Genomic DNA, 26,212 nt, shown 5'->3' on the forward strand with positions numbered 1-26,212 from the left:
GACGGGTTTTGAGAATGGGTCGGCGTGTTGGACCATCGTTTTTGTTCGCGACGATCCAAACGGACGTCGGCGGACGAAATGGGTGGAGTTGCTCTTATCACACATTCCATGTGGCTGGGCTAGTTAACTGTTGTTATTGGGGTAATCAATCAATCAAGGTAATAATAAAGTTAAGACGGTAAGCATTTAGATGCTTGCCCACCGTTGATCTATCAAGTTGGTGCTGGGACGAATCGAATCGGAGCCGTTGGTTATCTGAATCCCAATCCCGAAGTGTCGTTATCCAGACCAGAGTGCACTCTGCTCCGTTACGTCAGTGTGCTTCAGCTTCAGCTTGAGTAGTGCTCACATCTCCCCCACCCTCCCAAGAAGAGGAGCAAAGGCCGGCGGGAGAGCAGAGCCGTTCCCGGCGACAACCGTTGGAGAGGAACACGTCCGCGACAGCCGGCGACCGCATCGTCTTCTTCCCCACCCCCACCCCACCCGTGAGGCTCGCTCTCCCTCCCCCCCTGCGCCGAAACCCTAGCCGGTTCTTGGTTGGATGAATCGCTTCCACTTCTTGGTTGGATGTTTTTAGTGGATTCTGGCGTAAGATAGATGCACTGTGCTTTACTAGCATAGGGATAGATTTAGAGTAGATTGAGTGGACTAATCGAGATTTCGACTCAGCTAGCGTTGTGATTTTGGATATTCTGACCTGGATTCAGTTTTGGTTTGTCCCCCGTTTTGAGCGAATTCGATTCGAGCGCCCCCTCCCCTGCAATGGCAGGGAATGAAAGATTGAGAAACTTCTCAACAACATTTTAATGCAGCCGTATCATCAGTTAGAGGGCTAGAGCAGCACTTGTCCATGTGCACATGCTGAATGTACGTACAGATGTATGCTGCTAGCAGAAAGAAAGACACTAGCATCGAAATGTTCTGAATCTTCAGATGTGCTTCACAAATAAGATAAAATAAAATGGAGGACACATATTTCCATAACCAAGTTTCTTGCTATTACCTTATTCTGAACCTGAACACCACATGACGACCCACCGAAATGTAATCCGATTAAACTCTTGTTTTTAGTCTATATGAAGTTCCTTTTGGTTGTTTATCTATCCGAAGAAGTATCGCGTGTTTATTTATCCATGCTTCTTATTCCTGGTAGTACATAGCAGGTTTCTTTGATACACAGGCATACATGTCTCACCTGCAGAATATCATCTGCTTACCCGTGGTTCCGACTAACATGCTATCTTCCTTGTATTTCTTAATCTGCTTAGTAGCTTACAGTAATTTTTCCATTGCTTGCAGAGTTTGTCACCAGCAGCACATCATGCAGAGGCCCAGCAAACTGCCTGCCGTCTCTCTCCCCGGACGCCCTACCTTTTTCGGACCCCAAGGCTGGGCTGACCTCCCAGATGGCTTGCTTCACTCCATCGTTGATCAGCTGGGCTCCTTCCGAGACCTTCTTGGCTTCGCCACCACATGCCCCTCGTGGCGTTCTGCCTTCTCCTCGTACCCATCAAAATCCACGTTCCTCACAAAATTACCACCTCTCCTCATCCAGCCCCATATTCGTGCACAAGGTCCTCTTCTTCCTTGTACCAGTGGTTGTCGTGAGCTATACCCATGTAAGGTTGTTGATCCAGCCAACCGAAACGCCGCCCTTCGCTGTTGGATCCCTCAAGATACCCTGGAGAAGATGACATTTATTGGATCCTCCTATGGTAAGCTCATCCTGTCGCATCATCGATGTGTTCATTGGTGACGAGGTCTCAACTCCACGTCTCCCATCCCATGCTGGATGTTCAAAACTTCACTTGGCTGGCATTCTAACAGCCCCACTTGCATCACCCAACTCACATCTCCTTGTCAGTACCGAGTCCTTCCTGCTTGATCTGCCTGTTGGAAACGACTCTTGGTCCGAACTCCAGCTTCCTTGTCAGTTTGTAATAGACCATTTTGTGGAGTTGGATGGTCAGCTCATTGTCTCGAATAGCTATGGTCCTACGCTCTGCAGCTGGCCCCTCAGCATGGCCTGCAGGAGATAAAAACCAAGCCTGTGGGAGGAAGGCCGGTGGTAGGAAGGCTGGTGGTTTGTGGTGATATGCTTCTCATTCTCAGTTTGGGCGAGTTCCAGCGCCTCGACATGTCAACCGAGCCCGCGACACGGGTGGCCGTGGAGAAGCTGGGCGAGCGGGCACTGTTTGTAGGGGCGGAAGCGAAGAGCACGGCACTTTCTTGCATGAGCCCGGAGCTATGGGGAGGAAGGAGCGACATCGTGTATTTTGCTCGTACAGCTCGACCTTGGTATCTCTATAGGCTGTGTGGCAGGCCAGATCGCTTGCAGGATAGACCAACACGACCAACACGCGTTGAACCCGCAGGCTTTGGAAGCACCCCAGTGCAGTCATCAGTTCGGCCGCTCTGGCTGTACCCAAGCATGTTCTACTCGGATGGCCAATAAATGATCCGTGCCTGCCAGCCAACTACGTACAGCTTGCCATTCCGCAGCAGCAGCTTCATCTGAGATTTCCCTTTGAGATCCAGGGAGTAGAGATTGGTTTTTGCTGCATGGGTAGAATATGCTACTCGTGGTACGGAGGAGTGCTCCCTCCGCTCCTGTATTTTGTTTGTTGAACTTGATAAGTTTTAACTTTTGTGGTGTTGGCACTAGCTTTACTAGAAGAATAACTCGGTTATCCGGTTTTTACCAACCTGTGCTCCCTGTTTAATATTTTACTAGGTGTACTTGACCACTTATGCTTTTTTGTCTATAATGGAAGTAGCATATGTTCAGTGTCTCCCCTGTTTCGACTTTCAACGAGGAGAAGCTAATGTTTCTGCTTGTACTTGAGCTTTGTATGGATAAGCTTGTCATTGTTTGAAGTAGTATAGTTCTGTGCCTCATCTCAGTGAAGATATAAATTCCCTGATGCAGTGAAATTCTGCAGTTCAGTTATGATATAGATTTTCAGTTTAGCTAGAGGACTGGCCACTGCAGTTTAGTTATGTCCCTCATCCTAGTGAATTATGCAACTGGCTAGAATGATCTGATGCAGTGAAAATCTGAGAAGTAGTGTATATATGCTAACAACCGAAGGTGTCAGAATCTGTCTCAATTTTCATTGCATCTAGCTAGCTATCTGCCATGCCAAAAAGAAAAATACGTAAACTGTTATTGTTGGAATTGCCTCGATGCCTCGCTTTCCTTTTTGTCCAGAGTTTTTTCTGGTTTCTCATTCCTGCGGTGTATGTGCTTGGTAGCTACATAGCAAAAATTGAAATCTCGCTAGGCCCCCGTGTCGCTCGCTAGGGCGACCCGGGCGGCGTCCCATCCCGCCGCCAAAAGCTCCTAAGTCCGCTCAGATCCTCCTAAAGGGCTGGCGGCGGCGGCAACGCTTACATCTGGTAGCGGCGGCCATGCAATACACGGCGTACAACATGTATCCATGCTGTGGTGGACAGAAATACTGCACCTAGTGACGCGGTGTGTTGCCCATGTGCGGCCGCCCGGCTGGATCTGGGTTGCAACTCGGGAGTCCGGGCCATGATGCAGCGTGGCGACATGTCTGGCTGGCTGCAGCGTTGCTTGCATGCTACGGCGCCATGACTGTGGATTGCGGCGACCATGAAAAGCTCTACGTGAGGGTACCTCATTCCGGATTCAGTGGTTGCTGTTGGCGGCTCGTGATGGAGATGTTGTGAGATGCAGTCGAAAGGCTCCTTTGAGTTTTGACGGCTCTCATTTTAATCAGTTTGCCTTCGAATATTAGATACAATCTATAAACGGCGGCTTGACGCAGAGGGTATGGATGTGCAGTGATGGCGGTGGAATAGCCAAGCTGCTGGGATCGCAAAAAAGTGATGGAGATATTACATGATTGACTTCGATTTGGTGATACTTCTCGAGTACCTTGTCTTGAGCTTCGGGGTGAAAAACCTTGGTTTGACCCAAGTTGGTTATACCTGGCAATGACGATGTTCTGCATCGTTACCTTGTAGAAGGCATTGCACGGATATGTTCAGACTTAATCTTCAAGGTGAAAACCTAGATTCTGGCCTTTCCTGCTTGGATCCGGTGACGACGACGCTTGATAGTTGTTTCCTTCCTGAAGGCGTTGCCGTTGAAGAAACTCGTTATTATTGTGGTGTCAAGGGATTGTTGATGTGGATATGGTCGTTGTTGCAGTTTGTCGATCGTTGTTGATCGCTTTGGGGTCTTTTTCTTTTTCCTCGCTTAGGCATAGTTTTGGTCTTGTTTGACTTCGCTATTCGCCGGCGTGTTTTTTTGCGTGTGTGTGTTAATGTTGGCTGTGTGCATCTTAGTTATGCAGGGGCCGGGTGTGTGCTCATGGTGCTTTGTATCTACTTTTTTTTTTTGAGGATCGCTTTATATCTACTTGATGCTTCATTTTGAGTCAATAAAATCCATCCTTTATCGAAAAAAAATGTGCTTGGTAGCCGGTTTGTTCCTTTCTCGCGCGTCTGGTTTATGGGTTTGGTTAGGTCTAGGCTGTGGTATCGTTTAAATCCTGTAACTGCAAGCTGGACCGGAAAACGGCTGTTTTGAATTGTGAAGCAATGGAAGTTAGTCAGGTCGCACTTTATCCATAGTAGTATATTTACCTCTGCTAATGTTTAGAGGAAAATGTACGCCGCAGGCTTGTGACCTACTCCCTCCGTTCCAAATTATTTGTCTAGATACGGAGATATCTAGCACTAAAATGAGTCTAGATATATTCGTATCTAGACAAATCCAAAACAAGTAGTTCGGAACGGAGGGAGTAGCTTTGTGTCAAAGGCGATAACACAACAAGGTTCTTGCCGCTGCTAGTTGGAACAAATATGTTGTTTTTTCAGGTGTTGTATGTGTGCATTTCCTTTTATAGGTGCTGAACCGAATGCGTTGTGTTGAGTTCCGTTGCACCTTGAGAAGTATTCCTCTGTCCCAAATTATAAGACGTTTTTGATAGGCTAAAGAGAATGACACGTTTTGGACTTTTGGTACAACTGCAGCATATAACAGAGGATGATGTGTTTCATGTTGGAGCTGCTCTTACAGCTCACTTGATGGAACACAAGGATCTGGTGACCTGTTGTTGCCTTTTCTTCTCCTCTCTATTCTCTTGTGTTGAAAGCATGCGACACCTCGTATCTGTTGCAAGCTGAATCGCCAACGCCTTGTGCCAGTTTCCTTGAGCATCCTCAACACAATGCCGCTATTTCGAACGGATAATATGTTCCTTTTTGGTGTTGGTATGTGGATGCCTTTGCATTTCAACACGAAGGAGATCAACGGATTGTTCACTTCAGAACCGAGTAATTAAGATGGTGGCACATAATATTCAATCATTCTAAATTTAACGTAAAAATACTCAGTTAAGTGAGCATCATGTGTTATACATACTCTACAATGGAGCCTTGAACTACATTAACATGTGAAATCACACTACAGACTACAAAATTTCCTTGAGCATCCTCTAGGGGGCGTTCCTATTTAGCGCCCCAGGTGCCAGTTATAGGTCGGCCCATTGATATATTTTTTACTTTTCTTGTTTAAAAGAGAAAAAAATGCAAGTGCAGTGTGCTGAACTAAAGACCTCCTAGTTCTGTATGAATAGCACAAACCAACCAAAACATCCCAATAGGTGTGGCCATTTTTTTTTTCACTTTTCTCCCTCCTTTTGTTCGCGGTTCGCTCGTTGGTTTTCTAGGCGGGTTTTTCTTTTTTTTCTTGTTCCTTTTTCTCTTTGTTCTTTTTTTGCTTTTCTTAAAACACGTGATTTCTTTTTTTTTGCAAATTCGAAACTTTCTTCATATTCATGAATATTTTCAAATTTGTGAACATTTTTGTTGAAAGCCCGTGATTTTTTCAAATTTGATAAAAATCGAAATCACATAACTTTTTTCAAATTTGTGAACTTTGTTTCCAAAATTGATGATTTTTTTCAAATTTGTGGAGTTTTTTTCAAAAGCACTGAACAATTTTTCAACATCGATGATTTATTTTTGAAAAATTCTTGTTTCCAAAATCGGTGAACAATTTTAAAAAAATGAAAAACATTTTTCTAAATTGGGGGGTTTTTTTTCAAAATTTTGAAATTTTTTTCAGAATTGATGAATTTTTTTCGAAAAATCTATAAACGTTTTTTCAAAATTTTAAACGTTGTTCCCCTTATTGGTGAACTTTTTTATAGCAAATATATGTTTTTTATTTCAAATTTATGTTTTCTTTTTTCAAATGATTTATATGGGTACAGAATATATGTTAATGTTGTACTAAAAGAATTGTTAAATAGCACCATTTTCGGATTGTAGACAACTATGTGATCTTGTTCCAGTGGTTATTGGGCCAAGTCTTAGGCTGACGGCATAGACATGCGGGTTTGAATCCCACGTTTCCCATATTAATGCTGAAAGTATTTTTGTTAGCGTCATTATGAAGCATTATGATTTCATTATGGCATTCATCTAGCTCCATGATGCCTCATGATTTCATTTATGAAGCCAACAGTCTCACCAACAATGGAAAAAACTATCTCATACAGGGCCATTCATTTCTTCATGTATCTGATTGTCAGCAGTTGCGGCTTATGAAAAGAAAAATGTTAGAAACATAAAGGGTCACATGACTCGTCACAAAGAGCCAAACCATGTCCTCTAAAGGTGAAGATCAGTTCGCTGGGCCATTCTCTTGAATGCAAAAGCGAACCTAATTTTTGGTTATGGTATTGAAGTGACTAGTTACTGAAATAAGAAGGTATCCTCATAGTGTGATGGACGGTGGTAGTGGTGAAAATGGGGAGGGTGGAGATACCTGGTAGATCTTGTTGCAGTACGCACGTGGTGGCAACGACAAAAAGTGCACAACTCATATAGGTATCCAGCGAGTGGAAGCGAACAATGATTAGAGGAGGCGGATGATCGATTCCCGCAAGCTCGATGCAGAGGCTGCACTTGTGGCAAAGATCTAGGATCCACGAGCCCATGATCGTGGATAGAGATTGTTCAAGGAGAGAAGAGGAAATTACTTCGGTGCCCGTGGCGACTGACGCGGCTTGCATGCCACCGGCGATCCCTCTGAAGGCATTGTCGATGCGTCGTCCCCGCGACAGTGTAAATGCACTTCAGACGACCGCACACCTTATATGCATCCCGCACTCATGCGAGCTGAGAGGACGACGTTGGCTCCAGCACGCCGCTCCTGGCAGAAGGAGCCGACGATGACTTGGAGGACGAGTCTCTCCCAATGGCAATCTAGATTACTTCGCTCGATGCCACGCGTGCTCACAGCCTGATGGCCATATGATGGGGAAGGTAGGGGATGCGTGGGGGTGGAAAGGGAAGAAAATATTTGATCTATTCAGATATTGGTAAGTTTTTTTTTTGAGACCCATTGAGTTAAGAAACAAAAAAGGTGAACCCAAGGGGGTGGGTGCAAAAATACAATGTGGGAGGGGTTGAGTCATAAAGGGGGGGTGTGTGGACTGTGTGGTTTTAGTGAGTGGAGTGTTTTAAGATTGACCTAACCAGGCAGAGGCACATAGTCTCACAAACTTGGATCTGATAGACGGTGGAGCACGAAGAGGAGAGGGGACGGGAAGGAAGGGAGGGGTCTACGTGACGCGGCGCCTCTGCCACGATCTCGGCGGGCGAGCGAGATGGCGACCCCGTGCTCCTCCGACCACCTCGTTGATGCGACGACGGGGGTCCCCTACTGGCCCCAGTTCCCCTTCACTCTAGACATGCCAGACTCCTCCCCGCACGACGGCGCCGCCAGGCAGATCGTCGACTCCCTCCTCGTCCGCTTCCTCTCGCTCACCCGCCGCCGCATCGAAATCGCCCAGGCCCAGGTACCCCCTAGTGTCCCTCCCTTTTGTCTCTCGCTTTTCCAGATCTGGTCGCGCTTTCCAGATCTGGCCGCTCCCTTTGTCTCTCGCTTTTTAGGTCTGGCCGCGCTTTCCAGATCTGGCCTCGCTTTCCAGATCTGGTCGCTCCCTTTGTCTCTTGCTTTCCAGGTATGGCCGCGCTTTCCAGATCTGGCCGCTCCCTTGTCCCTCGCTTTCCAGATCTGGCCGCTCTCTTTGCCTCTCGCATTCCAGATCTGGTCGCTCACATTTGTGTGCGAGGTCAACGACAACCTCATCGTGCATTGGTCGCTTGATTAGTCTGATTTGACGGGGGTCACTTGACCTACTAGTGTTGCCGCGATAGGCCAACGTGGTAGAAAATACACAAATTCATGGATCCAACAATCAAAATATTAGTACAAGTGCCTACAACCTTGACCAAACTCGAAGGAACACAAAAGCTACAAAAAACATGCGTTATAAAGAACTACAAGAAAGTGAGATGACATGTATCATAAATCCTATAGAAAAAGACATGTCATTTGGTTCATATAGGGTAAGCTTTTTTCCATTGGATCTAGGCTAACTTTTCTTTTGGATCCTATCCTATTCAGGAATAAGATGCTATCCTATTCATGAATAAGATGCTATTCCAACAAACCAAAGGGTTTCAAAGGAATTGTTCCTACAAGTTTATCCTTTCAAATTGTTACAATTTTTTTGTAAACCAAAGGAGGCATATTTGAGAAAAAGTGACGCAGTGCCTTGGTTCTCCTTATTTTGCAATAATTGTACAACAAAATAAATAATTTATTATTTGTCGCTTGAAACGAATCTCTAATAACCAACCAGTTCAATTTATCAATTCTTAGTTTAAAATTTAAAGTTTAAACTCTCATTTAAACTTATTTAAACTTTGCAGAAGTAAATTTGCATTTAGAATTAAAAAAGATGAGAAATCATACTCCCTCCTTCCATCTATATAGAGCCTAATGCGTTTTTTGAGGCCAACTTTGACCAAATATTAGAGCAATAATATATGACATACAACTTACACAAAGCACACCGTTAAATTCGTGTGTGAAAGGAGCTTTCAATGATATAATTTTCACATTGTGCATGTCATGTACTATTAATTTTGTCAATAGTCAAAGGCGGTCTTAAAAAACGAATTAGGCCCTATATAGATGGAAGGAGGGAGTACCTGAATTGGATGAGATGATTAAGGCAGTGGTGCTCTTGCATCTCGCCCCAACGTATGCGCCTTGCACGCTTCGCCATTACCGTTCAGTCATCCATTGCTTTCTTGCTTCACTAAAGATTCAGGAGGATAAAACGATCATGATATGTGCGTATGAAGCGGGAGACATCATGACCAAAGATGCACACTTACGAAGATATAGAGGAAACGAACCAACCATGTTGGGATGCCATTAGTTCGTGGTCTTAGGCCGTTCAGGGGTGAATTATAGACGATTTTTAATTTTTTTGTTGTTGCAAATATTGAAGTGACTGGCTGAATCCCATAGTAGTCCACAAACCATCCCTGTCCACTGTGTGGCTACGTCACATCACGCCTTCATTTGCCTTTATTTATTTCTCATTAAGTTTGCAATGCGATTGGCTGTCATTGAATCTATTTACGCGGTGGCATACCTTCCATTCATGTTCCCTCGCCTCACCTCACCTCGCATCCTCCTCAACTCTTTCAAGTTGTTCCCTTTCTAGTCCGTACCCGACGATCAAGTCCACGGTCTCACCATCTACAAAAGGCTATGTTTCCTTCTCTCAATCTCCTGTTCTGCCCTTCGCCTTACACCAGGCGTCAGAGTGTTGCCACTGCCGCTAATTTAGACCGACACGAGCGTTGACGAGCCCGCCCTTCCCCGCTCCCAAAAGGTACGCTGCTGCCAGTGGCCTCCAGACACGCTCGACATTTGCATGCCGCCAGCAACTCGTAGTCTCCAAAGCTCATGCCCGTGATTGTCTCTACATTTTGGGCACTCGGACAACGACAAACTTCGTTGTTGGTTTGTCGTCATGCTCTCCTTTTCAGCATCAGAGTTACCTAATTAGGATCAGGATTCATCTGAATCATTTTTTTCTTTTGAAAAGGGGCAAGTCATTAGAGCCCGGGCCTAGGTAATCCAGCTCATCCCAAGCATGATCCAGACGGAAATGCGCGTTATTTCTTTTCAAGCAAGGGAATTAAGCAATCAATACTCACTTAATTTAAATGGCAAGATGATTTATTCTTGTTGCCATTGGAGGAGCACATCAATCAACAACAATTACAACACATAAGACCATATCATATCATATGGTTTTAAGTGAGTGGAGTGTTGTTACCCTTGACAGTAACCCAATCGATCAAGATTAGGGAGGAGGGTTGGGTCACACACTCGGCTCCCTCTGACAGGCGGACAGTGGAGCACGGAGAGGAGAGGGGAAGGGAGGGACGGACGCGGCGCCTCCGACGCGATCTCGGCGGGCGGGCGGGCCGGCGAGCTGGCGACCCCGCGCACCTCCCACCACCTCGCCGCCGCCGCGGCGCTCGCGGCGGCGGGGGTCTCCTACCCACCGCCGCTGCCCCCCACGCCGCATGCCGCGGGGGCCTTCTCCTCCACCTCCTCCCCGCACGACGCCGGCGCGGGCGGCGCCGCCCGGCAGATCGTCGACTCCCTCCTCGCCCGCTTCCTCCCGCTCGCCCGCCGCCGCATCGAGACCGCCCAGGCCCAGGTGACGCCCCCCTTCCCACCGTCCCCCTCCCGCGTTCCCCGATTCCGTCCGTCCCCATTCGCGCGCGAGGTCAACGAGAGCCGCACCACCTTCGCCGCCGCGTAGGGTTCGCTTGATTAGTCCGGTTGGGCTGTGGGTCGCCTGGCCTGCCGGCGTCGCCACGGCAGGCCGACGCCGTTGAATTTATTTTATTAGATTTCGCTTCTGACCTAACCTGTATGTGTACGCGCCCCCCTGCACACACGGAGGAAATGCTATCGGGTTTACCAATGCTCTGAAGCGTCGCATCTCGGCCCTGATGCGCCGCCGCGGCATGCGCGCCCAGAAATGCTGGGGTTTTAGTCGCTCTTGCCTGCGCTTGACGCACTGGCTATAACCGGTACCATGCGTCTGCGGCGCTGTTCGCTTGTGCTGGTATGGAGAACATGGATTACTCGGTTCGTCGTGCCGTGGTTGAGTTTGGTTTAGCTCATGACCTAACCTATGTGCACTTCCTCCTCCTGCCCACATGGTGGAAATGCTCGGTATCAGTTGGGTCACAAAGGTCTGATCAATGCTCCAGAGGTATCGCCTCTCGGCCCGTTGCGGCGCATCCGATTTACCCGCTTAGACGTTTACGAAAAAAAGTTGGGTTTTATTACTCCTGCTTGTATGCGCTGGTTATTACCGATGTCATGTGTTTGCACCATGTTTTCGTGTATGCTGGTATCGTAGAGCATTGACTATTCGGTCTGTCGTGGGCGTACCGCTGTTTGTTTCGGGGTGCCGGTTTCTTGTAACTGTGTAGTTATCATTACTGGGGTCTGTTGCAATGTGCATTTCACCGCACCGCCCAATTCACAGTCGTGCTTTAGGATTTCTGCCTTTCGCTCTTTTGGAAAGCATAGAAGAGTTACTACATTTGTGCATTCCGCTGTTGAAACGTTAGGCATTTCTTTCTTTACCATCCAGATCAGCATGATGCCATGTGTTATGTTTGCAGAGAAAATGCTATAATGCAACACTAATTTTTCTTTCTTTCTAAATAAGCAGGATGGACAATACCTACGGCCATCTGACCCAAGCTACGAGCAAGTACTTGATTCACTTGCCATGGTTGCAAGGCACACACCTCTACCTCTTCTCGAAGCTCTTCTTCGGTGGAGAGAAAGGTACGCTGATTGACATTGTAACTCTTCAAAAAATTCCAACCTGGTAGTCTTTAAGATTTCAATTTATTTTACGCCGAGCTTTCAGCTTTGTTGCTTACTCCCACTCTAGAAACTCTGCAGTCTTGTACTTTTTACTGAAGTTTTGTACACCATTATTCTGCAGTGAATCACCAAAAGGTGCCCATGATGCCTCAACATACCAAAAGAAGGTCTGTTATCAACCGACCATCTGGTTTCGTTACAAAGAACCATATTCTCTTCCACTGTAGGTTGTGTGCTCAATGAACATCACCAGATATGCATTCCGTAGATCATCTTATAGTTAGAGGTTGTCACTAACAAACTTTTTTATCCTTGATCTGTCAAACTTGGTCTTTCCCTACACATTTTAAAATGCATTCCCCTGTCTAAAATATTCATGGATTTCCCTTTCCTTTACCCAGCTTGCTGTCGAGTGCATATTCAGCTCAGCCTGCATTCGATTTGCTGAGTATTGCCCACAGGAGGGAATCACAGGTTATCTCCTTTTGCTGTTGTTTGTGTGAGGTCTTTGCGTAGTTAATTATTTTAAACATAGTTGGCTAACTTATGCGTTATTTTGCCCAGAGAAACTTTGGAATGGCTTGGAAAGTTTCGTATTCGATTGGCTAATTAATGCAGACAGGTGAGAATTTACTGCCTTCTTAAATGCAGTTTCTTGTATGGTAAGATCATGGCAATACCAGCTTGTGCAATCTTAAAGCAGAATGCTGACATTGAACATCCAATTCTTAGCAAATGAGCAAAAACTTTCCCTTTTTAAAAATTAACAAAATGCATTGAATATGCTGAATTCGACTTGGTAACCATCCAATCAGCCAGTTAATAGGCTACTCGGCTGATTGTTTGAGCATTGGAACAGCACATAAATAATACTTATATGTATGCAACACCTATATGCTGTCTTATTTTGTTTACATGTGCCAAGTTCCTCAATTTGTTTTACATGTGCCATAAAAAGGAAACTTATTACCCTAAAAGAGAGAAGGAAACTTATGTACTTGTGGATGCTGAGCCCCTCCCTACCTTATTTGCCTTCTCCAGGGTTGTTAGCCAAGTAGACTATCCTTCATTGGTTGATCTGCGAGGTCTCCTTTTAGATCATGTTGCTCAACTTTTAGGAGCTTTATCACGTATCAGGTACGTTTCTTAATGTGTCCTACTGCCATGGATCAGGGGAACATCTATCTCTCTGTCTTAAGTTACTGAGAAAACTGATTATTCATGCAGGTTTAGTTCTGTGACTGAGAGGTTTTTTATTGAGCTTAATAATCGCCGTGTTGATACTCCTGTTGCTAGAAGTGAGACACTCAACATTATTAATGGGATGCGCTACCTCAAACTGGGGGTATGATTATACAAAGACCACTTAATTATTTCAATATTTGTTCCAGTTCATAAGGATTCAAAGTGCATGACATGGCCAATGTGATATATTCTGGCATCACATATAGAAACATGTTGTACCCGTTTCATTTATTGGAAAAAAATACAGGAACTTCCTAAGAATTCAATTCCCTAGTATGCTACTGTGCTCCAATTCCACTAACCAAACCGTAACATGAGCAATCCCTAGATGCATCTGAATCATGTACGTTTCTACTGTTCTACATGTACACACTGACTCCCCCCCCCCCCCCCCCCCCTCCCCCCACCATAATCCAGGAGGCCCCTTCGTTCTGCACAATTTTGTTTCCAAATAAAAGCATATTCACTTACACAAGAAGGATCTATACTCCATTCGTTCATCCTCTGACTTTTTTGTTGGATAACAAGGCTGCATGGAATGCCTCCATTTTGTTTCTGGCATGTATGCTGCATCTATATCATAAAATTTATGATGGCTTATGTATGTTCCCTTAATTTATTTGTCCAGGTGAAGACGGAGGGTGGGCTCAATGCTTCGGTATCCTTCATCGCAAAAGCAAATCCTCTAAATCGACCTCCAAACAAGAGAAAGAGTGAACTGCAACATGCTTTGTGCAACATGCTCTCAAGTATACTGGCCCCACTTGCCGAGGGAGGCAAAAATCATTGGCCTCCACTAGGTGTGGAGCCTGCATTGTCACTTTGGTATGATGCTGTTACTCGAATAAGAGGGCAGCTCATGTATTGGATGGATAAGCAGAGCAAACATATTGCTGTAAGTTGATGACATTTTATTTTAATTTTATACTTGAACAGTTGAGCTTCCATATTTGTACAAAAAATTGTATGTGTTGGTTTCATTTCTTAATCTTCTTGCTGTTGATCACTTTGGTACCTCACAAATTTGACCTACCTTCAGTTTCTTATTTTATGCCCAGAAAGTGGCAACTTTCTTATTATGAACATTGTCTTCACACTTCTTACTTTCCAGTTTCCACAAGTGTTTTTTTTTCCTGTTTTTATCTTAGATAGCGATCACCACCTTCTCAATTGGAAGAAATATTAGATTCCATAAATGGTCCTAAACTCTTTATTTTACTCCTTAATCAATATAATCACTCAGTTTATTCAAATGTTTTTACATGTTTATTTGCTTGCTGGCATGAGGATTTAATGACACAGGACTGAGATTTTTAAAAATTGTCCTGTAAATTTAACGAATTGTGTTTTTTTGGTTATGTGTGGATTAAGTTGTTTCAACTGTTGTGGATGAATTACGGTAGGGATGCAAATTTGGAACCTCCAGGGTACCCTCGGACCCTCCTTAGTTCAACTAAATCAACTAAACTTTCAGAATTCACCTCACTTTTGAAAGTTAGTTCATTTGGTTGAACTAAGAAGGGCCGAAGGGTACCCTGTAGGTTCCAAATTTGCATCCCTAAATTCCGGCAATAAACTCCTCTCACTCATTATTTTCGTGACATGCTGGTTTCTGACTTGTTGTTGCACCACATATTTTCCTATTCATATTTGATGCTGAATCTTCTTTGCAGGTTGGATTTCCACTGGTCACTCTTTTTCTTTGCCTTGGTGATTCCCAGACGTTCAACATTAACTTCTCTCAGCATTTGGAGATCCTGTATAAGTATCTTAAGGTAATTTATGTCTACACATTATGAGAACAAGATTATCATCTCATACTGTCTTACTGATCAATATTTTGTATTGTTCTTTTTCTTTACAATAGAGATTCTGATTTATGAACTTGCATTCTTCCTTTGTGCTGCATGAAGCATACATCTGATTGGCTGTTTATGGCACAGGATAAGAATCATCGATCAATGGCACTAGATTGTCTACACCGGCTGGTAAAATTTTATGTAAACGTTTATGCAGATTATCAGCCCAGAAATCAAGTTTGGGACTATTTAGACAGTGTGACCTCTCAATTGCTGACCGTGTTGAAGAAAGGATTACTGACTCAAGATGTCCAGCATGATAAACTTGTTGAGTTTTGTGTGACCTTGGCTGAGAGCAACCTGGATTTTGCAATGAATCATATGATACTTGAACTGTTGAAACCAGATAGTCTTAGTGAAGCAAAGGTTGTTGGCCTTAGGGCTTTGCTTGAGATTGTTGTTTCTCCATCAAATCAACAAATTGGCCTGGATGTTTTCCAAGGTAACATGGTTTTGGCAGTCGTATAAGTCTTTAGAACTTAATTATTTTGTGACAGTATGGTAAGCAATACATTTACTCTGTATTTTCAGTGTATGGCATTGGCCACTATGTTCCAAAAGTCAAGTCAGCCATCGAGTCAATATTAAGGTCTTGTAGCAAGGCTTATAGCCTAGCCCTTCTTACATCATCGAAGGCTACAATTGGTATGTTGCTACTTATCATCAATTCATCATATGTAGCAAATGTTCAAAATACCGCCAAGTGCTATTGCTTCTATGTATTTATTTTGGAGCATACTGATAATGAAAATTGTTAAAGAGAGCAGCAAATACTTTAATCCATTTGCTATATTTACCCCTGATTTCTAATATCATATTTTCAGATAACGTAACAAAGGATAAATCTCAGGGATCACTCTTCAGATCTGTGCTTAAATGTATACCATACTTGATAGAAGAGGTGGGGCGCAATGATAGAATGACTGAGATTATACCTCAACATGTAACAAGTATTGACCCTGTTGTCCGTGAAGAAGCCGTGCTAGTTTTGAACAGGATCGTGCGATTTCTACCTGATCGTCGGTTTGCTGTGCTGAAAGGAATGGCTACTTTTATCCTGAAACTCCCCGATGAGTTCCCTATTTTGATTCTCAATTCACTGGGACGCCTAGTAGAGCTTATGCGGTTGTGGAGAGCTTGCCTCTCTGAGGAACTTCTGGCAAAAGATATGCAAAGTTTTAAACGTTCTAGTCTAGGAGGCGATACGCTACAGAGATCATCTCCTTTTCATAGGTCCAAAGATATATCTGAATTCCGTGCCTCGGAAATGGATGCGGTTGGTCTTGTATTTCTCAGCTCTGCTGATGTTCAAATACGGCTTACAGCTCTGGAGTTATTGCGATGTGTTCGATCTCTAAAGAATGATCTGAGAGATTACTCAGCAAATGAAGGCGACAATAAACTGAGACTTGAACCAGAACCAATATTTATCATTGACATCATAGAGGAAAATGGGGTGAGTTCCTTATATCACGGCTTGTTGGATTTAAGTTTTTTTGAGCTGTCAGAAGACTTGTCTGAGTTGCAACATTTTTAATTGAAAGTAAAATATTTAGTTACAATGTTTCTTTCCTCTAATATTCTCGCGGCTTCCTATACCCGCACATTCCAAACAGAGCCTTGAAATTTGTCATTGAACCTTTTCATGCTTGACCACATAAGTAAATATTTATAATTTTGCAGGAAGACATTGTTCAGAGCTGTTATTGGGATCCAGGGCGACCTTATGATCTGAGACGTGAGATGGATCCCATCCCTTCTGATGTGACACTTCAATCCATCTTGGAGAGCGCTGATAAAAGTAGATGGGCCCGCTACCTGAGTGAAATTGTGAAATATGCGGCTGAACTTTGTCCTGCCTCTGTGCATGTTGCAAGGCAAGAACTCCGGTCTTCTTCTGGATTTCTTTGTATATATTTTGTAAGAAAAGTGTGATCATGTTATCCGTTATATCGTTCATGCAGACAGAATAATTACAAGTCGGTACCCTATTCCGTACCACATGGTTGCAGTCTCTCATAATCTTGTGCGCTTGCGCCTTAGAGTTGTTGTTGTATATATGGTTTAGTTTGTTAATATGCTAGTTGATTTTTTTCCCATGTCGGTTTTCTGTTGTGTGTTCGATTATGCTGAGGCTTCTCTGCACTATGGAAACACTACAGTAGGGCTTCTTTTCTTTCTGAATTCTGTTAGCAAGAAATTTGGAGTAGAAGCTCACCTCCTTAGATGGGGAGTTTGACCAGTTGTGTTAAAACCTTTTTAGATGGAGAGTTTGGGACACCCAATAGAGACACATGCCCTTGACTTTGGTTTATTTACTGAATTTGTTTATTCTTGAGACACCCAATAGAGACACATGCCCTTGACTTTGGTTTATTTACTGAATTTGTTTATGCAAACTAGCATAGGAATGTGTTGCTGCAGAGGACTTTATATTTCTTTAACTAGCTTATAAATACAAATATACTATATAGTGTAAAAATTTAATATGTCCTTTTATTGAATTTGATGGTCAAGTGAGAAACCAATACTAAAGATGCATTGTACAGTTTGGTAATATCAGAACTAGTGTTCTTCTGTGATCGTGTAATGCTTAGAGCTTGAGTCGTTTGAAATATCGATTAGCTTTTATTTAAGTTTCCACTAAGATGGTTGAGTGTTGAAATATGTTATGTTATTATGGTGTGGGCATGCGAAGAATTGATGAGAAGTCAGGGTTTTCTCTTACTTCGTAGACCATTGTTTTCTGCCTCTATCAAGGTCAAGGATCAATGTCAGTTTCTGTCACTACCAAGAGCAATGATCAATGTGACCTTGCTTCTTTCTTTCCTTTTTCTCTTCATTCTATCATTCTAGAGCTTAAACAACTCAGATTTCTGCATTGATTTGACAATTTGGCTGGGCATCTTATTGACTTTCTTTCATGACTCAACAGATTAGAAGTTGTTAGGAGACTTGATCAAATCACTCCCTCCGAGCTAGGTGGAAAGTCTCAGCAATTACAAGATTCTGAGGCCAAGCTTGACCAGTGGTTGATATATGCAACATTTGCATGCTCTTGCCCACCTGATAACAAAGAATTCGTCCCCAAAGCAGCGAGAGACATCTTCCATACAATTTTCCCATCGTTGCGCCATGGTTCAGAAGGATATGCAGTAAGATGATTATTTTTCCAAGCGTTCAAACTCCACCTTGCATATTACTCTAGTTTTGCACTATAATGACTTTTGTGGGACAATCATGAGCTAACAGACTATGGATTAAAGTATCAATGCCATTTTTCTGTATATTGAATCTCAGTCAAGCATTTCAACATAGTACATGATTAGTTGATTATGGCATCAGTACATGAATTAACTTATCCTTTTGGTTTATTTTTGTTTCTGCAGCTTGCTGCTACGGCTGCACTTGGGCACTCACATCTAGAAGTATGTGAAATCATGTTTGGTGAACTTGCATTTTTTCTTGAGGATGTTTCATCAGAAACTGAAGGAAAATCAAAATGGAAGGTACATCGGCTTTACCTTCTTCCAATATCAGTAGTGGTTAAATTGTTGGATTCATTGAAGTCACTGCCTCTTTATTCCTTAAACATCTTCACTCAAGAGGTCAATTATTTGGTAGACCTTCCTGTTTCAGCGAAACTTGACCTTTGCTTCTCTGATGACATATCTTATTTGATTCAGTTGACTTTACATAGCTATGTAGCTTAATAAGCTCTTTCATTTCTCTTTGGCCATATTCCATGCCCAATATTCTAACTTATTAGTTAAAATATAGTAAAATGCACATATCATTTGTATTTTTATTTTTTTGCATTAGTCTGTATGCAAGAACTAGCACATCAACATTTAAAATAGGCATAATAATGTATGCTCTCTCACTGTAGTTATTTTCTTATGTGTTTGCGTCTGCAGAATCCTAGGTCCCGCCGTGAGGATCTGCGCACTCATGTTGCAAACATACATCGAATGATAGCTGAAAAGATTTGGCCTGGGATGCTTATTCGGAAGCCTGTTCTCCGTTTACATTTTCTAAAGTTTATTGAAGAAACATACCGCCAAATCAACATGTCATCATCTGATGGCTTTCAGGATGTGCAGCCTCTCCGATATGCATTAGCATCTGTCATAAGATATCTAGCTCCCGAGTTTGTTGATGCAAGGTCCGAGAGGTTTGACAACAGAATACGTAAGAAACTTTTCGATCTTCTCCTTAACTGGAGTGATGAATCTGGCAGCTCATGGGGGCAGGAAGGCGGCACTGATTATCGCCGTGAACTTGAGCGATATAAAGCCACTCAACATAATAGGTCAAGGGAATCACTCGACAAGCTTGCATTTGACAGGGAAATGGCTGAGCAGTTGGAAGCTATCAATTGGGCTTCCATGCATGCTATTGCTTCTTTGCTTTATGGTCCTTGTTTTGATGATAATGCTAGAAAGATGTCAGGTCGTGTAATATTGTGGATCAATAGCTTGTTCGGGGAACCAGCTCTGAGAGCACCTTTTGGGCATTCACCAGTAGATCCTCGAACACCATCATATTCGAAGCATACCGATGGAGGACGCTTTGGTGGGAAGGACAAGCAAAAGGCTAGTCAGTTTCGAGTTCTCTTAGCGAAAACTGCATTGAAGAATATTTTGCAGACAAACTTGGATTTGTTCCCTGCTTGCATAGACCAGGTAAGTTCTGCTTCTGTTTTTATGTCTTATACTTTCTGACTGTGTGGCAACAAGTGAACTAATTGCACTGGGTACACATTGTGTGTTCTTTAAATTAGCCATTTAGTTGCATTTGTATATTCATGTTGATGTTCTCTTCTCAAACTGGTCTATTAATTCTTTGGTGACCATTATCTTGTTGATTAATCATGTTCAGCTTAGGATGGTGCTACTCATATATTTTTTCTGAAGAGAAAACAGCAGGAGAGGGTGGCTCCTACCGTGTTGAATTAATAAGGGAAAGTTATTTACCAAGAGCAGGGACATTTTGCCCCTTTGGGTGGGGGGGGGGGGGGGGGGGGGGCAGAATAAAGTACAATAGGATTTAAGCTACTATGGAAGATATAAAAGTGTCTAGGAACTCAGATAATTCAGGGGATACCCTAAACTTGAGCTGTTTCGTATTTCATTTTCCTTTTTTGTCCCTTTTTTAGTCATTCTTGGTTATTTCCTTCTAGGATGTTACGCTTATAGTTTTTACAGCATTGCTTGCCATCACTGTTAAATTGATGGTTTCAATCATCTGTTGATCTTTGCAGTGCTATTCTCCAGACGCTGCAATAGCGGATGGGTATTTCAGTGTTCTGGCTGAAGTTTACATGCGTCAAGAAATTCCAAAATGTGAGATCCAGAGACTTTTGAGCTTGATCCTCTACAAGGTGGTCGATCAAACAAAACTGATCCGTGACAGTGCCCTCCAGATGCTGGAGACACTCTCTCTCCGTGAATGGGCTGAAGATGATGCTGATGGCATTGGACATTATCGGGCATCTGTTGTTGGCAACCTTCCAGACTCCTACCAACAATTCCAGTACAAGCTGTCCTCAAAGCTCGCCAAGGACCATCCTGAACTCAGTGAGCATCTATGCGAGGAAATTATGCAGCGCCAGCTTGACGCAGTGGACATTATAGCACAGCATCAGGTGCTCACATGCATGGCTCCTTGGATAGAAAATCTCAACTTTGTGAGGTTAAAGGAGTCTGGGTGGAGTGAGAGATTGCTGAAAAGTCTTTATTACGTGACATGGAAGCATGGTGATCAGTTTCCTGATGAGATTGAGAAACTATGGAGCACCGTTGCTAGCAATACTCGCAATATTATCCCTGTGCTTAACTTCTTGATTACCAGAGGGATAGAGGACTGCGATGCCAATCCATCAGCAGAGATCACTGGTGCATTTGCTACCTACTTCTCAGTTGCCAAGCGTGTCAGTCTATACCTAGCTCGAATTTGCCCACAGCAGACCATTGATCATTTGGTCTGTGAGTTATCTCAGAGAATGCTTGAAGAGACCGAGGAACCAATCAGGCCCGGGAAGTTTGATGCTTCTGCAAATGTTGTGTTGGAGTTCTCTCAAGGACCTACTACCTCTCAGGTATCATCAGTAATTGATAGCCAGCCTCACATGTCTCCTCTGCTTGTCCGTGGTTCTCTTGATGGCGCAATCAGGAATGTCAGCGGAAACTTGAGCTGGCGGACATCGACAGTCACTGGACGAAGTGTGTCTGGCCCATTGAGCCCATTGGCCCCGGAGGTGACCAACATCCCAAACCCCACTACAGGCCGGTCAGGCCAGCTCCTTCCAGCGTTAATGAACATGTCAGGGCCGTTGATGGGTGTCCGAAGCTCGGCTGGTCATCTGAGGAGCCGTCATGTTTCCAGGGATAGTGGTGACTACTATTTTGATACCCCAAATTCAAATGATGAATTTCTGCATCAAGGGGGCAGTGGAATTCATGGGATTAATGCTAATGAGCTCCAATCTGCATTACAGGGGCACCAGCACTTGCTTTCACGTGCCGACATAGCTTTGATTCTCCTCGCTGAAATTGCATATGAAAATGACGAGGACTTCCGTGAAAATTTGCCTCTGTTGTTCCATGTCACGTGTGTTTCAATGGATAGCTCGGAGGACATTGTGCTTGAGCATTGCCAGGATTTGCTCGTGAATCTCCTCTACTCGCTTGCTGGCCGGCATCTTGAACTGTATGAGGTTGAGAGCAGTGAAAGGGAGAATAAGCAGCATGTGGTGAGCTTGATAAAATACATCCAGTCGAAAAGAGGCAGCCTGATGTGGGAGAACGAGGATCCTACCCTTGTCCGTACTGAGCTTCCTAGCACTTCACTCTTGTCAGCACTCGTACAAAGCATGGTCAGTGCAATTTTCTTCCAGGGGGATCTTCGTGAGACTTGGGGTGCTGAAGCACTTAAGTGGGCCATGGAGTGCACATCCCGTCACCTGGCCTGTCGATCACACCAGATATATCGTGCTCTACGTCCTAGTGTCAAGAGTGATAGCTGCGTATTGCTTCTGAGGTGCGTCCACAGATGCTTGGGTAACCCCGTCCCGTCTGTTCTGGGGTTTGCAATGGAGAACTTGCTGACACTGCAAGTCATGGTCGAGAACATGGAGCCTGAGAAGGTGATACTTTACCCGCAGCTCTTCTGGGGCTGTGTTGCGCTGATGCATACCGACTTTGTCCACATCTACTGCCAAGTGCTTGAATTGTTCTGTAGGGTGATTGATCGCTTGACCTTCCGTGACCGGACAACTGAAAATGTGTTGCTCTCCAGCATGCCCCGTGATGAATTCGACGTCAATGGGTATATAAGCGACCTCCACAGGCTGGAGTCAAGGACTACCTCAGAGAGGCTGCTGTCTGTCACTGAGACCGGCAAGGTCCCTGATTTTGAAGGCGTGCAGCCACTGGTACTGAAAGGGCTCATGTCTAGCGCCAGCCATGGGTCTGCAATCGAGGTGCTATCCAGGATCACGATACCCACATGCGATTCTATATTTGGGAATCCCGAGACAAGGCTGCTGATGCACATCACAGGTCTGCTCCCATGGCTCGGGTTGCAGCTCACCAAGGACGTATCTTCCCTTGGGTCAGCTTCGCCTCTACAAGAACAGAACCAGAAGGCCTACTATGTGGCATCCAATATCTCAGGATGGTGCCGTGTGAAATCTCTTCATGTCCTAGCCGAGGTCTTCAGAGCATACTCTTACGGGGAAATCATCTCACTGGAAGACCTCTTCGCGCGCGCCTCGCCGCCGATCTGCGCCGAGTGGTTCCCGAAGCACTCGTCCCTGGCCTTTGGGCACCTCCTCAGGCTCCTGGAGAGGGGCCCTCTGGACTACCAGCGGGTGGTGCTCCTGATGCTCAAGTCGCTGCTGCAGCAGACCCCCGTGGACCCGTCCCAGATCCCCCAGGTGTACAACGTGGTGTCGCAGCTTGTTGAGAGCGCGCTGTGCGCTGAGGCGCTCAACGTGCTGGAGGCGCTGCTGCGGAGCTGTGGTGGCGGCGGCACGGCCGGCAGCGACGACAGCCTGGGGCTGTCGGGCGAGAACGGTGGCAGCCACGGGATGATGACGGGTGAGAAGGTGCTCGAGAGGATGCTGCTCCCGCAGTCGTCGTTCAAGGCCCGGAGCGGGCCGCTCCAGTACGCCGCCGGGTCAGGGTTCGGGTCCATGATGGCGGCCCAGGGCGTCGCCGCCCCGGTGGACACCGGGCTGGTCACGCGGGACGTGGCGCTGCAGAACACCCGGCTGCTGCTCGGGCGCGTCCTGGACACCTGCGCCCTCGGCCGCAAGCGGGACCACAAGCGCCTGGTGCCGTTCGTGGCCAACATCGGGTAGCAGGCGCGCTGGCATTGCAGCGCAGGATCATGCTGTTGTTGTTTGTCAACTCAATGTGGCTTGGTCATCTATCTATAGGAGCTAAAGATGGTTGGTTCACCTGAGGGAGGGCTTGATGAGGCGCATCCCAGGCGACAGTTGGATGAGCTTTGGAACTGGGCAAACTAAAATTTTGAATTTTGAAACTTGTATTTACATATCCTGCGGCCGGACGCGTAAGGCCTTGCTGCGGAGTTGATGATATATGGATGGATGTTAGCTGTAGACTCTAGTTGAGCTCAGTGTACAAAGTTTTTTTTTTTGTTTTCTCTTCCTTGTTTTGGCTGGCTGGAGCAGTATGCATGCATGTGTAAATCTCCCATTTTTGTTATCTTTTGCTTTGTGAAACGATGATGGTAATCCCAAATGCAGCGGAACTGCATGTGTTGGACCCTTGATCTATCTTTTCCTGCCTTGTTATTTTTTCATGTGATTACCTCTGAGGAGTTACAAGCTCACAGTATTCAGAGCTTTTGCATGCGATGTGTTTGTAAAGAAATTTAAATGGGTTCAACAGTGGCCTCTCAACAAAGCCAGAGGAGAAAAAAAAGCGCACTCTGTATGCAGTTTTATTCTATCCATCATCCTACTATACCCTCTCCTTTTCTTTTTACAAAAAGATCAAATCTATTATAAAAGATCATTGAAAGTACAAAATATCTCAGACATAATAAAAATTACATCGAGATTTCAAGGCTATCGAACAATCATTAAATCTATCAACGCGTTGTTGTCGCCGCTCCTCTATCACATGCAAGACGCTACTTATTTTTGACAGCGATGCGTTGGGCCACAGCGCGCGGGGCACGTGGCATGCCCGTGAGGGAGGGGGCTTAGGGCATGTACAATGGTTGATAAAATAGCCTTATCTTAAGTCTTGCATGCAATTTAGAGATGATAAAAGAATATGTCTACAATGGGTTATATCTGCCTTATCTGTAATAACTAGTAATTCCTTAAAACATGATGAGACAAATTGTGCTAAGAGATTATCTCTTGTCTTATCTTAAATAAGAGAAGACAGGTCTTTTCTTATGAGTTCTTCTATGTGGCACTCCTAAGATAGCACCATTGTATATCCAAAACTAGTCGGTAGATAGTAACCATTTTCCTTTAAAAAATGTCTCAATTGTTCGAAGTGACTTGTGTGGAAGGAGGAAAAAAAGAAAGAGACACGTGCGGAAGGAAGGAAAGAGATAAGGGAAGAGCGGGCCCACACGGACGCGTGGCACGTGTCGAAGAAGAGCTTTCCAGCTATAAATTGAGGTTGCTTCCTCACTACGCTTCTACACCCTACCTTGGAGAGCTCAGGAGGAGGAGGAGAGCTAATAGGCGATGGATTCCCATGCGATGGCCGGCGACGACCGCCGGAGCACCGACCTCAACAAGGTACGCCTTGCCTCCCACTCCGTTGATCTTCTAAAAACTCAATCGAGGTGGTTTGTTCGATCTCTGTTGGCTGGCTGTGAAAAGTTTGTGTACAATGGAACTTATTTTCTTTTGTTTTCAGCACGCTGTGGACAAGCAATCTCCTCAGCGACCCGCGGGCAGCAAGGCAGCTGGCGCTCCATGCGTCTACTTGAAGAAAGGCACGTGCGCGGAGGGGAGCATCCGGCATGACGCCCACGGCCATGCGCCACACCTCGCTGCGAACCATGCTCACTGAGCGTACCGTATAGCAGCAGCAGCAGCAGAGACGATACTACCGTACAATACTACTACGTGCTACGTACTATCTACGTATTTCCGTTTCGTCATGGCTTCCGCCGCCGCCGCCGCTGCTGCTAGTATACTAAAAAGAAAGTTTGTAATAATGAACGACTGTCCATGCGGTTCTTGTGATTGCGGGGTACGGACTTCCGGGCTCCTCAAGTTCGCCGTCCGCCCCATTTAGATTCCTGCCAGCTCCTCAAGATAGCGAGGTTATGGTTTCCTACTCATGCGTACGCGCAGACGAGATTACTTGGTGTCAGATTCAAGGCTTCATCGACGACTGTGGCTCCTTCGGAGGCCTTGCTGTAATTCTTATCGTATTTGGGGTGCTTTGTACTTTTGATGAACCTTTTAATAAAGATGTTTTTAAAATAAAATAAAATAAATAAATTCATTTTTAAGATGTATATAGACATGGTTCATCTTTGGGATGCTTTGCCTGGTTCCAAGCCAGTTGTCCCGTGTTACTATTTTCAGAAAGAATGGCTATCCGGACCGGAACAAATAACCGACCATGCGCGAGGAGGAGCACCGTAGCTGTTTATTAAGCCGCCGTGGAAGAGTTTCGAACCGGGTAAAACTCAGTTTTGAACTTTTGGAACTTATGTTTATGCTGCAGAGTTGATGATATATGGTTGTCAGATGTAGACTCTAGTTGAGCTAAGTTTGGCAAGTTTTTTGTTTTCCTTGTTTTCGATGGAGCAGAATGCATGTGTAAATCTTTTCTTGTTGGTTATCTTTGCCTTGTGAAATGTTTATGATAATCCCAAACGCAGAGGGACTGCATGTGTTGGACCGTTGATCTTTTCCTGCTCTACTGTTTCTCATTTGTTTTATGTGTCGGAGTAACTTGTTTTTTGTGCATGATTGCTGCGACGTCGGCATGGTGTATGTAGAAATCGAATCAGAGTGTATGGCATGCCTATGATGGCATGTCATGATGATTAACAAGCTACTGCACGCACATGATTATACATATACACTACCTCTGTATCAAAATATAAGACGTTCTTCTTTGATAAAACTAGCCTACAAAAACTTCTTATATTTTGATACTTAGGGAGTACATGTGTGTGGTGCAGAATGAGCTTGATGCTAGCTTGCATGTGATATATGTCTATCAAGAAAATATATGCGGCCATCACGTGGTTTCTCAACAAAGCCAGTGACCATCATGTGATATATGTTTATAAAGAAAATATATATTTGCAGTTGTTT

General features: G+C 44.6%; 1 protein-coding gene, 1 long non-coding RNA gene and 1 pseudogene across 5 annotated transcripts; all 3 read left to right on the top strand.

The window, feature by feature from the left end:
* The first annotated feature begins 304 nt into the window (after nucleotides 1–304).
* Nucleotides 305–2,773, top strand: LOC125515671 (uncharacterized; annotated as a pseudogene). The gene is made up of 2 exons (XR_015609164.1): nucleotides 305–485; nucleotides 1,300–2,773. The product of XR_015609164.1 is annotated as an uncharacterized LOC125515671 (transcript).
* Nucleotides 2,774–7,586: 4,813 nt separating this feature from the next.
* Nucleotides 7,587–23,683, top strand: LOC125513163 (ARM repeat superfamily protein). 3 transcript variants are annotated; one of them, XM_087529319.1, is made up of 18 exons: nucleotides 10,265–10,314; nucleotides 10,550–10,580; nucleotides 11,613–11,731; nucleotides 11,895–11,940; nucleotides 12,175–12,247; nucleotides 12,338–12,395; nucleotides 12,815–12,910; nucleotides 13,001–13,118; nucleotides 13,647–13,913; nucleotides 14,692–14,793; nucleotides 14,962–15,319; nucleotides 15,409–15,522; nucleotides 15,702–16,333; nucleotides 16,561–16,754; nucleotides 17,813–18,032; nucleotides 18,267–18,386; nucleotides 18,795–19,562; nucleotides 20,141–23,683. In XM_087529319.1, exons 3-18 carry the CDS (start codon nucleotides 11,673–11,675, stop codon nucleotides 23,240–23,242), a joined length of 6,327 nt encoding a protein of 2,108 aa, XP_087385445.1. In that variant the 5' UTR covers nucleotides 10,265–10,314; nucleotides 10,550–10,580; nucleotides 11,613–11,672; the 3' UTR covers nucleotides 23,243–23,683. The 3 variants fall into 3 exon arrangements, with proteins under 3 accessions (XP_087385444.1, XP_087385446.1, XP_087385445.1); XM_087529318.1 differs by lacking the exons at nucleotides 10,265–10,314; nucleotides 10,550–10,580 and adding an exon at nucleotides 7,587–7,844; XM_087529320.1 differs by having other exon boundaries at nucleotides 10,222–10,580.
* An 844-nt stretch (nucleotides 23,684–24,527) lies between these two features.
* LOC147967181 (uncharacterized) lies at nucleotides 24,528–25,401 on the top strand. Its single transcript, XR_015609165.1, has 2 exons — nucleotides 24,528–24,670; nucleotides 24,792–25,401. It is a non-coding gene; the product is annotated as an uncharacterized LOC147967181 (long non-coding RNA).
* Nucleotides 25,402–26,212: the final 811 nt, after the last annotated feature.

Source organism: Triticum urartu, chromosome 6A (genome assembly GCF_056163025.1).
Source record: "Triticum urartu cultivar PI428250 chromosome 6A, HENAU_Tu73, whole genome shotgun sequence".
NCBI lineage: Eukaryota > Viridiplantae > Streptophyta > Magnoliopsida > Poales > Poaceae > Triticum > Triticum urartu.